The sequence below is a fragment of the Micromys minutus genome (assembly GCF_963924665.1).
Source record: "Micromys minutus genome assembly, chromosome: 3".
NCBI lineage: Eukaryota > Metazoa > Chordata > Mammalia > Rodentia > Muridae > Micromys > Micromys minutus.
This window is the reverse complement of record NC_137972.1, coordinates 82,401,476-82,417,842: the sequence shown is the minus strand read 5'-3', so window position 1 is coordinate 82,417,842 and position 16,367 is coordinate 82,401,476. Positions and strand designations below refer to the sequence as shown.

Genomic DNA, 16,367 nt, shown 5'->3' with positions numbered 1-16,367 from the left:
GCATAAGGACCCGAGTTGGATCCCATATAAAAAAAATTAAAAAGCCAAACTGAACAGACTCAGCAGCAGTGAGTGCCTGCAATCCCAGCACTGGGGAGGCAGAGAGGCAGATCTGCGGGGCTCGCTGGCCAACCAGGCAGACAACTGGTGAACTTCACATTTAGTGAGGGATCTTGTCTCAAAGAACAAGGTGCAGAGTGGTTAAGGAAGACACCTGATACCCACCTCTGCCTTCAACATGCATGTACACATACACACACAGACACACATATACACATACACACATGCATATATACACATATACAAATAAACATTACACATACACACACACAAACATTCACATACATACACTACAAACATACACATATACACATACATACATGCATATGCATATGCATACACACATACACATATGCACACATATGCACACATATGCACATACTCACATATGCATACATACTCACACATACACATATTCACATACACATTCACATGCACATGCATATACACATACACATATAAACACACATATACACATATCCATATATATACACACATAAAAACATATATACATGCAAATATACATATACATATATACACACTGACACATATATGCATACATATACACCCATACACATACAGGTGCACATATATATGCATATACAAACATGTGCATACACATATACACATACAAACCTATACATACACACCCACACATACACACATATACACATATACATACATATACACACATACAGACATGTACACATTCATGCATACATATACATACACGATACATATTTATTCAATAAACACACATATGCTCACATGCACACACATACACACACACACACACATTACCAAAAATGTGAGACATGTCTCACCTTGAGAAATTCTTATGGTTTTAAAAAAGAAATCTAATGGTAGTGGCCTAGAAAAAAGTCAACTGCATGTATTTTACTCAGCCACCTTAGTTAGCTCTGTGTAGCTTCTTGTCTGTCATTCCCAGAAGCTCTGCTGAACAGCTGACTCCTGTTTGCAAGTCGTGCTCCAGGGGTTTGGGTGCAGCTGGCCCCATAGGCCCCTGCACTCATATGCAAACACCACCTACACATACACAGAATTTAAAACAATAAAAATAATCCTCTAAACCCCACAAGCATCTTCAAACTCACAGTCCAGTCTGTCTGAGACCCACTGTCTTCTGTAAACAATTAAGGAATCGTTAACTGAAGCTACAAGGATACCCTGACAGAGAGCAAGAAAACCACACGACACGTCCAGCTTCTGTACACCTAAGAGACAACTCTAAGGTAAGAGATGTCATCCGACCTTAACAAAGAATCAGCTCCTTTACCCTTCCATAGATACTTCCTGTAGTCCACAGAGCCTTTGCCAGCTCACAGACACTGAAAGCCATGATAAATCAGCCAGCAGCAAAGCTGTCCTTCCAGGGCAATGATCATTGGTAGGTCTATATTTAATTTGTTTTGTCTTTCAGTCCTAAACTTCTGACATCTCCAGAAGGTCCTTAAATCTTTGTACAGATATTTTACATACAATTTAAATTTTCTCTTTCATGAGGACATTAAGATCAAATTGGTATCTTTTCCATCCTAAACCATGAGAACAGAACAATTCATAGTCCTTACAGAGTGGAGCAGGTCCTTTCACGGTAATCCTCACACTTCGACTGCCCAAGGGAACAGCAATCACATTTTCTTCCCCTAGAAAAGAGCACAAGGCAAACGTAATGAAAGGGAGTCCTGGAGACCTGGGAGTGTGAGCAGCTGAGTTAAAACCTCAGCAGTTCCTCAGGACATTAAGCAACCATATGAGCAGTGGTTCTTCTGCCTGTGAGAACTGGGAGCCAGGACTCCCACAGGTCTGTGTACATCCACATTCACAGTAGCATTGCCCACAGGAGCCAGAAGACAAAGTTCACATAATGCGTGGCCATTCCTGCAATGACGCCTATGTTGTACCTTCAGGTAAAGGACATTCTGACACAAGCTCTCATGGATCTGCCGGGAAGAAACTATACCAGGTGAAATCAACTGTAAAAGGACACAGAGCCAATTTCACACAAACAGGAAGTAGGACCATTGGTACTCAGATGTTGGGGGAAGAGGGAAATAAAGAGCTCTCGCTAAGTGGGTAGAGAACTTGCTGTAAAAGTTATAGGACGTTCTAGAGATAGGTGGCAATGACAGTTCCCCAAACCTTATACACTTAAAAATGAATAAAATGGTGGTGGTGGCAGAGGTTTGGGGGATGAATAAATCATAGGAAAGTGCTTGCCTTGCAAGTGTGAGGACCTAGGTTCAATCCTCGGCATCCACATAAAAAGGCCAGGTATGGTGGTACATGCTCATAATCCTGGAGCTGGAGAGTCGGTAACAGGAGAATGCCTGGAACTCAGTGGTTAGGTAAGATAACCTAATTGGTGAGCTCTAGGTCAATGAGGTGACTCAAAAGAGGTGCACAGAACTTGAAGTTAAATCTGGTCTCCACATGCATGTATACACACACACACATACACACACACACACACAATTTTAAAAATGCATATGGTACAATCTTATGCAAGGTGTACGTGTTTCAGTAGTATAAGTTTCAGCAATACATACGACACTATATTACATGCATGTGCTACATTATATTTTGTGTGGACAGTAAGACAAAGACTGTGCACGTAAGAGTGCGAGGCAGAGGGTAGATGCTCACTAGTGAATAACAGTGAGGTATTTCAGTTCCACTGCCTTCAGGTGTGAAAGGACCTCCCACCGAGCCACTGGTGAAGGCCAACTCAGAGAACGGAACAGAAAATGATTCCTACATTCTGACATTTCTGCAATAAAGTGTGCTTTTGAGATAATATATAGTATGATAAATACTTTTACTTAAATTTGAAACTTAAATTGGGAAGATTCAAGCTGAGATGATTGCTAACAGCTAAAAGGTGAGGGGCAAAGACTTTTTCTGTGAAGAGACTTTTTAAAACTTGTAAGCAAACAGTTCTGTTCCAGAACAATAGGCTGTCAGGGATGAGTTCAGGATCAACATAACTCTAAAACCCTCACCAAAAAAAGGCAAAAGAGGCAACCCAGAAAACTGATGCATATGAGCCCATTCTATAATGATTATAGATAAAACACTTAATAACAGAAAACAAATTGGTTCTGAACTCTCACAAGAGAACACAAAGAAATGGTGACCACTGGGAGATTTATCAATATATTGGGAATCCAGAGAAACAAAGGCTTGATTTAATCATACCTATAGATAAAAGGCATTTTCTAAAATTCAACACACATTGCATATATCAGTCTTATTAAAGCTAGGAATAGAAGAAACACCTTAAATTTAATAAAGAGCATTAGAAGTCATAGGCAGACTCAGTGAGGAGCCACTGAAGTTATTCCTAGGGGAAAAAGCAAACATCATAATCATCACCGTAATTTTTCCTGTAGATTCTTGACAATGGAATTTGAAAATAATAACATGCAAATAAATCCTGTGAAAAAAATACTCTTAAATATATTCTGATAGTACAAAAAGTGCTTTAGAATTTTGTTATCTAATTATATATTTAAATGTATTTATGTATTTTAATGCTATGTGATATGTATTATGCAAATATAGCACATACTATGCTAATGCCCAGCATTATGCATTGGTATAGGCAAATGCAAACCTAACCTAAGCTAACCCTATAGCAGGGAGCATGCTTGTCAGCAAGCTGTGCCCACAGACACCACTTTCCACTATAAAAAAATAAGGCTCTCTAGAGGGCCAATTACAGTTTGAATCAGAAAATAAACACTATGCCCTCACAGCACAGCAATGTCTTTGTGAGAACTCAAGGAAGCTCTTATAGACATGCTCTGGAGTTGGGTTGAAAGGAGTTGGAGTTAACACGAAGGGTCCCCAGGTAGGCAATAATGTGGCAGTCTGAACATTAATAAGAATGATATTCCATGCAAATAAAATACAAAACAGAGGGAGCACAGGCTGTGTGGAGCCAGTGTTGAAAAGCAATATGAAGAACAGAGTCTAGACTGTAAGTGACAACTTTCTTCAGCAAGCAACTGTCAAGAGGAAAGAACAGAGCAAGCGCTTACTCCTTCAAAGGTTGTAAAGAAGCCACACAGTGCAGTGAACATCTTTTAGTTCCAGCACTAGGGGATGAAGAGGCCGATGGGTCTCCATGAGCTCAAGGGCAGCCTGGGCTACAGAGCAAGGTCCTGGACAGCCAGGGCTACATAATAATACCCTGTCTCTAAAACATCTTTTTAAAGTTCCAAAGAGACTGAAGGAAATTCTTGGCCTTAATTGATGACTAATTTGAAGAAACGAGAATTAAAACAACAACCACAAACCAAGCGAACCGTGAGTAAAAATTCCTGAAAGCAAAAGAGACAATGAGCAAAAATTGTAACCACCAGCTTTCCCAAAGTCCTGGAAATTAGCCCAGAGCCTGCAAAAGTCTGGGCAGTAATGTGCAGGAGTAGAAATGGGCTTAGGGCACCCTAAAAGGCCAATTCCTAGTGGTCATTATTTGGATGGTGTGGTGGTTTCCTGGAAGACCCCACTCACTGAGCTGCCTGAATCTGACCTGTGAGCTCGCCCAGTGCACATAGCCACCCCATGGAAGTTTGAGCAAAACAATCAGAAGTAATTGTCTAATGTCAAGGCTACATGAGGTCTTTGGCAACTATCAAAAACCTTCAGTGAAAGAGCTGGCAAACCACGTACAAAGCATTCCTGGGTTAGTCATATATATGTGGGTGGTCATATGTATGTAAGGCTGTGTGCTTATGCAGAAACGCAAGCAAAAGACCTTGAGCTCTCGTCTCTCTACCCTGAAGCAGAGAGTGTTGGTTAGAACAAAACTGCCAGCTACCTGGTTGCCTGTTGGAAAAAAATCCCAACACACACACACACACACACACACACACACACACACATGCTTATACATTCACACAAGTGCTTATACATGCACTCACACATACATGCACACATTCGCACATACATGCACATATAGTTACACACACACTCGTACATGCACACACATACATTCACACATGCATACACTAACACATAGATGCACACAGGAACACACAAACACACATATACATGCGCACTTATATATAGACAATTTCAAAGTATATTGCAATAGAGAAAAAATCAGACACATTTAGAACACTGAAAATTTTGTAAGACAACTAAAAAGAACTCTTTAAAAAAATCAATACCATAGGAAATAGTTTCTATATAAAAACGAGTAAGAGATTTTAAAAACTAAATACAGTGAAGGAAAAACTGGGTTCATGAGTCCAAAATGTGATGTGTGCAGCTTAGATTCTGTGTGTTCTGCTAGAATGGTGGGTGACGGGTAAACGAGGCAGGCAGTGCAAACAAAATAAACATTGAACCCAGGTACAAGATCTATAGGAACTAACTGATTAGTTACAAAAGTCTACTTGTACTGAAAAATTAAGAGAATCGACACATTAAAACTCAGCAAACAAAAGCAATATGTGAACATTTTCTCCTATTCACACGTACTTGTGTGTGTGTACTAGGTGTGAATGTGTATACCCATCTCTGCATGTATAGGACACACCCATGTGTGTGTGTGCATGTGGAGACTCAAAGTTGATATCTAGAATCTTCCCAGGTGACTATCTTTTGAGGCAGGGTCTCTCAATTAAGCCCAGAGCTTGCTTGCCAGGATCCCCCTTCTAGCCCTGTGAAGAAGAAATGATAGGTGAATGACAATATCAACTTGATGTTTACATGAGGTTGGTGGACTCAAGATCTGGTCTGTTTAATTGCCGGGCAAACACTTTTGTGATGAGCCATCTCCCCGGCCCAAGGAAATTGTTACATCACCTGATTGTATGTGTCTTTCTTGGAAGCACTTGTTATTATATGGAAGGCTCACAATGCATCATGCAGGTGTTAAACACACTTACATAACAACAGCTGGGATATAGGCAACTATCAACAGCATTTGCACTATTAAAGAGCAGACCTGGTTAGGATTTGTGGATGAAAATATGCCAACTTTATAATATAAATTATTGATATATATTGCACATACTCAATCACTTTACCTCTGCCAAAAAGGACCCACCAATGTAATAGCTGTGTAGTTTCTTACTGTGATTGATCACATGGCCTGTCAGCCCTTTTGGTTTATGTAACAAGCATATAGCAAATTATTTGTAATAAAAACAGTTTTTAAAATGTATTTCTGAACATACAAAACAAAACTTTCTTTGGATTAATGGAGAGTTAATTGTGCAGATCAATAGGAATGAACAGCTTCACTACAAATGTAGGGTGTAGTACCCTTGAGAAGTGTGTGTGTGTGTGTGTGTCCTGCTACAGTTTCATGTGAAACCACAGGTCAGAGTCCCTGACAGTTTATTTCTGGTGGAGGAAGGTGGAGCCCAGGTCCTCCCACCCCCGTGCTCTTTATGGACAGCAAAGGCAACAGGGTAGCTTTGGAACTGGGGCCATTGCACAAGGAGGCTCTTCTGCAGAGCCTAATGTCTTCAGATTTTGGGGAAAGGAATTTACACCCTGCAATCCAAGTGCTTCTTCTAAACCAGAGTCCTTTGTTTCAGCATCCTGTGTGCCTCAGTCTCTGACACATTCCAGCACACAGACACATGGATTAAGTGAACAGAAAACTCAGAATTAAATCCACACAGCCACAGCTGGCTGGTTGTTATTGTTGTTATTGTTGTTGTTTGTTTGTTTGTTTGTTTAACAAAAATATACGTTGGTAAAAAGCATCTTCAAGAAATGGTTCTGGGAAAACTGGATGACCACACGTACCTTCTTATTTCATGTGCACGCCTGCACACACACACACACACACACACACACACACACACACACACACCATCCCATCGTAGGTACAAATCACTAAGAGGCCTGCTGCAGGCAACTCCTGCTCACCCTCAGGGATCCTGCTGCATCAGCGCAGGTCAGGACCAGAGAACCTGCTTATCTGTCAGCCCAAGAGCTGTAGAGGATGCTGTACCACATCATCCCACAGGAGATATATATATCAAGGACAAGCTCAAGGTCGCACTGAGCAGAAGGGGGGGCCTGACACAACCATAAATGCTTTTCAGCAGTGTGTCTTCACTGACTTGTATGAGTGTCACAGTCTAACTCTGAGGGGTGACCAAGTGTAAACCCTGTATTTAAGGGGATTGTTGATGGGTTTCGGAAAAGCCTTTCCATGCTGAGGAGCTGTAGCAGAGGCTATGAGCCAAGGCATGAAGGATGGTGAAAAAGAAGAGACAGCCCATGTAAACAATCTCTCAAGCACTTGGCAGCGGAGGTCGGCAAAGGATTTGGGCAGGAATAGAGACCGGTGTGTTTAAAAGGATTTTCTTGACGTAGCTGTAAAAGAAATAAATGATGAAAACACGTTTCATCTCATTTTAAAACCTAAAATTATACACTCATATATTTTGATATGCACATATGTACCTACAGACGTGAATATACACGCACATTTTAAAAATCACACTTTAAAGACGGGAGAGACCCGGTCACAGTAAGCGCTGATGGGAAAGGGAGGGAAGATAAAGGAGAGGGGCCGATGGGCGGAGTGAGGTCTCTGAGGAAGCAGAGGGGCTGAGTCCAGAGCCCAGATGGAGGGATTAATTAGCTTTGGAAAGCAAGGGAGCCTTGTGCCTCTGCAGGGGGGGGGGAGTGGAGGGGGTGCAGCTGCAGGGCGCAGCCTCTTCTGGTGGTTTCTGTTTTTATAGGGATTTCTTTTTTCAATACTCTATGGAACTTAGAATGTAATCGCTTTCTACTTATTTTATTTCCTTATATCCTTTTTAGTACTGGAGATTGAACTGAGGGTCTTCTGCATTTGGGGAAAGCATTCTTGCCTGCCACTGAGCTAAATCTCTGCCTCTTAGTTCTCACTGAGTTATCAGGGCTGCCTTTGTCCTCATGCTATATCCAAGACTAGCTTCGAGCATGTAATCCTCCTGCCTTAGCCTCCTAAATAGTAGGATTATTGGACCGTGTCATCAGGTCTAGCTTCCCAACTGGGTTTCTATACATAGACCATACATAAAGTGCAATTCCTCACATAGGCCCACATATGCTAGCTTTCTCTCTCTGTAGGGAATACCTGTACTCCGAAAGGCTGTGTCTTGGCTCATGGATTTGGAGGTTCTAGCTCATGGCACCGTTGCTTTTGGATCTGTGGTGAGGTACGTCATGGTGTTGGACACACAGTGGAATAAAACTTCTCAACTCCTGGCAGCTGGGAAGCAGGAAGGGAGAGAAGATCCCAGAGCCCCAGGGCCCCTTTCAACAGCAGCACCAGTATGAGGTACAGTGGTATGTGCCTGTAATCTCAGCACTAGAGAAATGAAGGCAGGGTGGCTGACACCAGTTTGAGACCTGCCTAGACTACACAGGGAGTTGTGGATCAGGTGACGTAAGGACTAGAACAAGAGCAGGCTCAGAAAACCTCCCACCATGGGTGTACAGAGGAAGGTGTCAAGTTTAAGGTACCCTCAAATCCCACACATTCCAACATGGCTGAAGTGTATCACAACGACCAGAGGCTTCTTCTGTGTTCTACACCATCATATTGATGGCAATAGGCCCACATCTGGGAACACTCAGATTTGGAGGTGGTGATGTCGGCCAATGGTTCCTGCGGGACACTGATTATTTTGGAATTCTTCCCAAACCTTCTCACTGAATATCTGTCGTGATATCCTTGATCCTGCCAATGCCACACCATCTTCCAGGGCCTTTCTTCTCACTCTTTAGGTAGAATATGCATCATTTTTACTCTACAAACTATACAGAGGAGCAATGTCGAATAGAGGCTAAAATCCCAAACACCGAGCCTGACAACATGGGCTGGAACAGCAGCAGCAGCTTGACCTAAAATTAGCCTGTGGTTCAGGGAAGTTGCTTACCTACACTACCTCAAGCCCATCTGCAAAATGATGCTAAGAATATTTGCTCTGGGAAGTTGCCTTTAGTGTTTAGTGAGCAATATTTACAAAAGGCTCGTCAAAGAACATTGTGTGTGGTTGAGGGGGTGGGAGCGAGCAAGAGCCAGCAGCTGCAAACTCCATCATTCTGCATGATGCTTGTAAATCAAACATGGTGACACTAGAGGTTTCAGGGAGGCTGAGCAAGCCTTGTGGCTCTGGGCACCATGCTAAGTGACTTGAGACAATCTGCCATTTTTTTCTAGTGGAAAGCCATCTCTGCAATGAAGAACACTGTATCTGTTCATGTTTCGGTGACTTGCTGAGCATCATGGAGCTCCTAACCCAGAGGTCCAAGGGTTGAACCAAAACTTTACACTTAGCTTTTCTTCTGAGAGCCTGGGTTACCTTGTACTTCAGTGGGCTCACCACATATGTTCTTGATGGCACCACTGTTTGATATACAATCACCACACAGAATGATCAAGTTTGCAGCCTCTCTCCCCCCTCCTTCCCTCCTTCTGTCTCTCTTCCTTCCTCTCTCCCTCCCTCCCTCTCTCCCTCCCTCCCTCTCTCTCTCTCTCCCTCCCCCTCTCTCTCCCTCTTTCTCTCTCTCTCCCTCTCTCTCTCCCTCCCCCTCTCTCTCCCTCTTTCTCTCTCTCTCCCTCTCTCTCTCCCTCCCTCCCTCTCTCCCCTCCTTCTCCCTCTCTTCCTCCCTCCCTCTCTCCCTCCCTCCCTCTCTCCCTCCCTCCCTCTCTCTCTCTCTCCCTCCCCCTCTCTCTCCCCCTCCTTCTCTCTCTCCCTCCCTTCCTTTCTCCCTCCCTCCCTCCCTCCCTCTCTCCCTCTTCCTCTCCCCCCTCACACACACACACACACACACACACACACACACACACACACACATGCACACACACACACACAAACGCACATACCTCAAAGATGTTCCCTCTTATTCTTGTTTTTCCAGTCTGGTTTCCTGTTGTGGATTGTGGCTATGCTAAGCCACAGGACACCTAGGAAAAAGACCTCTATGTGATGGTGAACATGCACTTTCTCAGCTGTTTGCAGGTAGAGGCTACAGGGTCAGGAGTGTCGGTCATTCTCAGCTACATAAGACATGATTTCAAGTAAAAAGGTATACAGGAAAATGTTGCTCTCACAATGTTAAGAATTCAGTAAGCATCAACTGCAGCCCACCCTATATCAAAATGCTCATTTTCCCTAGTAAGTCTAAGTATATATATATATATATATATATATATATATATATACATATATATATATATATATATATATATATATAAATAAATAAAATAAGATAGCACAAGGAAAATGTATTCCAGAGGCCCTCATGTTAACAACATCTCCATTTTGTTGTATATGTGTGTACATGTGTTTATTTGTACGGGTATTTGTATTTTTTGTGTGTCTGTGTCTGTAAAATCTTTTCGGTTGGAGTTAACTTTTTTAAACATCCTTTTGTTCAAATACTTTCATGTTGCTTTTCTTTACCCCTTGTGCTGGTTTTGTCAGCTTGATATAAATCTAGACATATCTGGAAAGAAGGAGTCTTAATAGGAAAAACCTCACAAGGTTGCCTATAGGCAAATCTGCAGGGCTTTTGCCTTCTTACTGATTAGTGTGGGAGGGCCCAGATCACTGTGGGTGGTACCATCCTTGAACAGGCAGTTCTGAGTTGCATTAGAAAGCAGGTCAGTAAGCCATGTGGAGGAAGTCAGTAAGGAACATTCATCTGTGTCTCTGCATCAGCTCCTGCCTCCAGGTTCCTACTTGAGTTCCTGCCCTGCCTTTTCTCAGTGATGGATTGTGATTTGAGCATTGTAAGATGAGAGAAACTCTCTTCTCTGTAAGTTGCCACAAGTCATGGTGTTTTATACCAGCAATAGAAACTCTGAGTTATCCCTCATCTATGCTTTCTTTCTATTATCTAAACACACACACACACACACACACACACACACACACACACACACACACATCCACATGCTCTCACACACAAACACTCATATATGCACCATTCAAGAGAATTTCCAAGTTTCTTTTTTTTTTTTCAGGAAAGAGGGGATCTGAACAGATAGATACTAGTGTTCATAACAGACCCCTAAACGACAATGTGCTTGCCTTTACATGGGGCTAAAAGTGTTTGTTATCGGAAAGACGGTGGTGGTTGGTCACTACTCCCGCATGACCGCAACCATTTGGCATGGCGTAGACTAAAGGTAGCACCTTCTGTTGCACTACGACAAGCAGAGGCTGACAGCTTTTCAGACTACAGTAATGAAGCCTGTCTTAGCTGGGCTGTCCCTGCATGGTTCAGTGTCTGGCTGTGCAGTGTGGAGAGGAGACAGCATGTGGCCACCCCGATGCAAAAGCTTCAGGTTTCCGGGCTGTTTTCCCCAATAGAGATGGAATAGATGAGATGAGCCAAGAAGCTAAAGCAGGGGAAGAAAAAATCAACAAAAAGCAGAGAGCATCACAGTGAGTAGGAAGACAGCAAGGATTTGATTTGATGAGAGCAACCAGCTGCAAGCTGGAAATTGACTCCCCTCTCCCACCCTTGCCTGGAGCAGCACATCCTTGCCCCACCCGCACCCTGAGCTATAAAAGCTACAACATGGAAGTCAAGCACTGCTAAGTGCCTGGCCTCTGCGTGCTCTGAACCTGGAGACACTTATTTAATGGCTTACAATGCCTTTACCTCAAAAGACAGAGGCAAGCAACGGTGTGTCTAATCAGACAAGTATTGCTGCTTACTTACAGTTAATTCTTCAACAGGCAATAAGGAGGGGTGGGGTTCGATACACAACCTCAACTATGAAAGTTCTGTTCAGATGGTTGAGAAAAGCTGACTGTGCCTCTTCCTTCCTGCCTGAATGTGGCATCTAAGAAATTAAGACTGGCAAAAAATGAATCTGCCAGTCATCCTGACTAAGGCTGAAAAGTTTAGGTGTGTTGGCCAGAGGTATAAAACTTGCATGGGAAATCTAATCCCCTGATCCTTGATCCTCTCTCTGACCCCTCCCCCACCTGGTCCCCTGATCCCCATCCTCTGAACCACCCACCCCCCCCCAACTAGGAAATTACAAAATTGTAGGGCAGAGTTGAGGATTGATTCTAAGGTGGGACAAACTGTCTAGGTGATCTTGATCTGCATGCTGGATTAAGACCCACTGGTCTGGGTTCCACCAAGGAGAAATAGGGGCATGTTGGCGAGGAAGCCTTACCTATTTGTTTCAGTTTCTTTTCAAGGACTGAAAAGATGGCTCAGTGGATAATAGCACTGACTGCTCTTCCAAAGGTCCTGAGTTCAGTTCCCAGCAACCACATGGTGACTCACAAGCATCTGTAATGGGATCTGATGCCCTCTCCTGGTGTGTCTGAAGATGGCTACCGTGTAGTCAGTTTCTGTTCTGGCCCATCGCTCTAAATCTTGGGTACATTTTACTTCATGTTCTCTCCGGATACTTTGGAAGGATGTCTGAGCAGACCCGAAGCCAAACCATTCAACTGCAAAACCTAAAGCAAGATACTGCATTTCCGTGAGGTTATGTACCTGGTAGGAGTAACTCAGAACATTCAGAGATAAAAATGAGCCTGGTACAAACATGCAACCAGTGTGTGTGGGTGGGGGAGGCCTCATCAGCATCATCATCATCAGCATCAGCATCATCATCATCATCATCATCATCAGGAGCAGCAGCAGCAGCAGCAGCAGCAGCAGCAGCAGCAGGGCCCTGACAACTGTTAACACTAATTAGGCCCAGCACTTGCATCTGGAAGGTGGATGTCACATCTCCCGGGTGACACTGGAAGTTATGGGTTTTTATTTCATTCAGTGTCATTGGGAATTGCTCCTATGGAGGTATTGGTCCAAGCGGGCTCTGAACACTTGTTTGGGTCAAGACAACGCCATGAGAACTTACCATGTGACAGGGATTGAACTGGGTGTGAAGGGGCCTGACACACCAAAACAGGAGCTCAGTATATTAATAAAAAGCTTAGCTCAAGGTATTAACAGTGACAAGTAAAGTACAAAGGTAACCAAGGAGATCTCGAGACAAAAATGTAACTTCCCACCAACTCATTTTCATGGGGCATATAACCTTCCCTGGGCTTCTGAAATATTTTCATGAAAAATTTAACAAACTATTTCATATAAGATTTTAAGTCTCATTTTTCCAACCCCTATTCAACCCCAAAGCTTATTTTTTAAAACAAGATATAAGTTATATATATATTAAAACTCTAGCCCTAGAAAAGGTCTCAGAACTCCCCTGTGCTAACCCTTTGACTCTGCAGATGAAAAAGCCAACGTCTCAGTCAGTGAAGATCTTGCCTGTGCTTGTAACTGCTGGCAGCCAAGCCGGGCTTATGACAATGGTCTTTGGAACCGAGGCAAAGTCTATTGCATAAGCAGCCAGTACCACTGAAATCATGGCAGGAGGCAGCACCACGCCTGGCTAAGTGTGTACACTCATCAGTTCCATGTTAATTGAGCTCTGATGGCATGCTTGACACTGTCCCAGCATTAGGAATAAAATGGACATCACCCAGCACATGTGGTGTTCACTCTTGTGAAGCCTTCCTAGTGTGAGGTGCAAGCGAAACTCACGGTAAAGCAGGTGCTTTCTGCAGGAAGGCTAAGCAGGGGCTAAACGAGAAAGGCTGGCTTCAGGCAGATGTCTAACTGACGGTCTGAGATGCAGCTTGACCAGCAGACCGACCACCTGAGAGCCAAGCTAAGAAACTGAAGAAGCATATTCTAGGACATGAATGGGCAGATGGGATGAGAGAGAGAGAGAGAGAGAAAGAAAGAGAGAGAGAAAGAGAGAGAGAGAGAGAGAGAGAGAGAGAGAGAGAGAGAGAGAGAGAGAGAGAGAGAGATTACCAAACTAGAAAGGACCCTTGGCATCCTGGAGTCCTTCAGAAACCCAGTGTGGTTGTACCTCATTATGTGAGGGGTAGATGACAACAGGGGACCCTGTGGAGGTCACATGACACAGGCTGTGCATTTTACCAGAAGTATATACAGCATTGCTTCCGAAAAGGAGTGGGAGGTTCAGGGTCTACCTCCTTTGCTATGGAATGTAAAAATGAGCCAGGCAGGCACTAATTTTGAATGGCTAGTTCCAAGCTATTTGTTTTGTGTTACATGTAGGTTTTGTGAATGGAAGGGGCCATCCATTAAAAGTAGCAATGTCAGGGGTCAGGGGTCAGGGGTCAGGAGGGAGCACTCAATCCTAAACACAGTTGCTTTTGCACAGTGCTTGGATTCAGTTCTCCACACCCATAAACCATCCACAACTTAGTTCCAGGGTATCCAACACCCTCTTCTGACCTCCGCAGGCACCAGGCACACATGTGGTGCACCTATACACGCAGGCAGACAAAACACACACACACACACACACATAAAACAATTTTTAAAAATGTAACAGCCACTTGTGTTTGATTCTTCCAGTGTCAGAATGTTATCATGAGAATTTCCCGCAGGATGAAAGATGAATGGGGAAGCAGGAAAATGTTACAGAGAGACAAGAACAAACCAATCTGTTTACCTACTAGCAAATTCTTTATCCCAGATTGTCCCTCCCATGGCTCATATTGAGTTTGTACCTTTAAAAATGCCGGGCAAAGTTAAAATAAGCAGTGTGTGGTGGGGAAAATTTATAAACATTACATTGTGAGGCAGTCTTGTGGACCACCCAGCCCATACCATGAGCATCAGGGTGATGAGGGTGTGATTACCATTACAGTGTGGAAACCTGAGTGAGGAACTGGCATTCACACAACGTCTTAGATGCTACAGTACCAACAAGTTTAGTTACCAGTAGGCAAGATGGATGAAGAGCTCAGAACAGACAAGGGAGGCTTCCTTACTTCATTGTGTCCTCCATAGATGAGACCAAAGTAAGGGACAAACGTGAACGTCCCTGAGCATATGTCAAGACTCCCGAGAGATGTGCTTGCTTCCTTGTTGCTCTTTTTAATGTGAATTACCTTGATTTATTCTGCATTATATACATATGTCAAAACATCACGCTGGGCTGGTGAGATAGGTCGGTGGTTAAGAGCATTGGCTGCTCAGGTATGTCTGCTGAGGACCTGGGTTTGATTCCCAGCACCCACATGACTGCTCATAATCATCTCTAATTCCAGTGTTAGAGATCTCACATTCTTTTCTAGTTTCTGTGGGAACTATGTGTTGCACAGATGTATGTATGTATGTATGTATGTATGTATGTATGTGGAGCACAGATATATATGTAATGAAAAACATATAAAATATATTTAATTTTTTTTCAAAACCCATTATTTAAAAACAAGCAAACAAAAATGAAAATTACATTGTACTCTGAACATATATAGAATTATCAGTCAATTAAAATATTACTCATTGAGATTTTCAAGGTTGACTTTATGTTACTTAGTGTGCTTGTATGTGTGTCTATGTCCTCCTCAGAGGTCAGACGGGGGCTGTAGATCCATTGAATCTGGAGTTACACTTATGACTTTCCAGATGTGGGTGCTGGAAACCAAACTCAGGTCCTCTACAAGAGCAGCAAGTCTTCTTAACCACTGAGCCATCTCTCCAAGCTCACCACTTAAAACATTTTACACAATTAGTGTTTTATACTAGAGACCACCAGAGCTTTATCCCTTGGAACTTGAGTGGCTTCCAGCTTCTTTTCCAACAAGCAAATCTATTTATGCTGGTTGTTGGTTCAGTCCCTGACTGACTCTGAACAGGAAATTGGTGTGTTGTATCTGGATTCATTTCTGATTTTTCTCATAGCTAAGGCTTTGGCTCCAGGCTCTTACACCTTGTATATGCCTCGATGCACAAAGAACTGATATCCTGGATGTAGCCTTTTGCACTTTATCCAGTGCAGAGCTGTGCCAATAGCCTCTCATAGCCACGTCTTGACTCAAGCAGAGTCTGGGGAAGGCAGGAATGATTGCTTGGCAGGACACTGGCTTAGGAGCTACGTGGACCCTGTAAGCTTCGGTGACGCTCACTCAGGGGAGACATGGCTTCAGTTCCCACATCGCTTTCACACAAAGTGTGATTATAGGGAAGTGTTTCCATATGGCTGAGGAAACTCCCAGCCAAACTGGCTTCAGCTGGCCAGTTTCAGAGCCACGGCAGACAGGATGGGGCCACCAAGAGAAAGGATCAAGAACATGAGGCACCATGCTTTCATGTAAGCACGCTACCTTTAGCCTTAGCCTTGGCACGGGGGCTTCCCAGTGAATGACATGCCAGCATTGACCACGTTACTCGAACCTTATTGCAGAGGATCTGCCTGAGCATTCTGGATCTCCTTTCTGTACAGAAACTGGGCA

The 16,367-nt window shown here is 43.3% G+C and overlaps 1 protein-coding gene across 1 annotated transcript in view; it reads right to left on the bottom strand.

Annotated features, from left to right (window-relative positions):
* Positions 1 to 16,367, bottom strand: part of ADAMTSL3 (ADAMTS like 3) — a gene marked incomplete at its 5' end in the record, with an annotated part of 198,667 nt that overhangs the window by 111,318 nt on the left and 70,982 nt on the right. Inside the window, one exon of the mRNA XM_080914464.1 lies at positions 1,653 to 1,727. Coding sequence (XP_080770590.1) covers positions 1,653 to 1,727 — 75 coding nt within the window. The remainder of the gene's footprint in view (positions 1 to 1,652; positions 1,728 to 16,367) is intronic.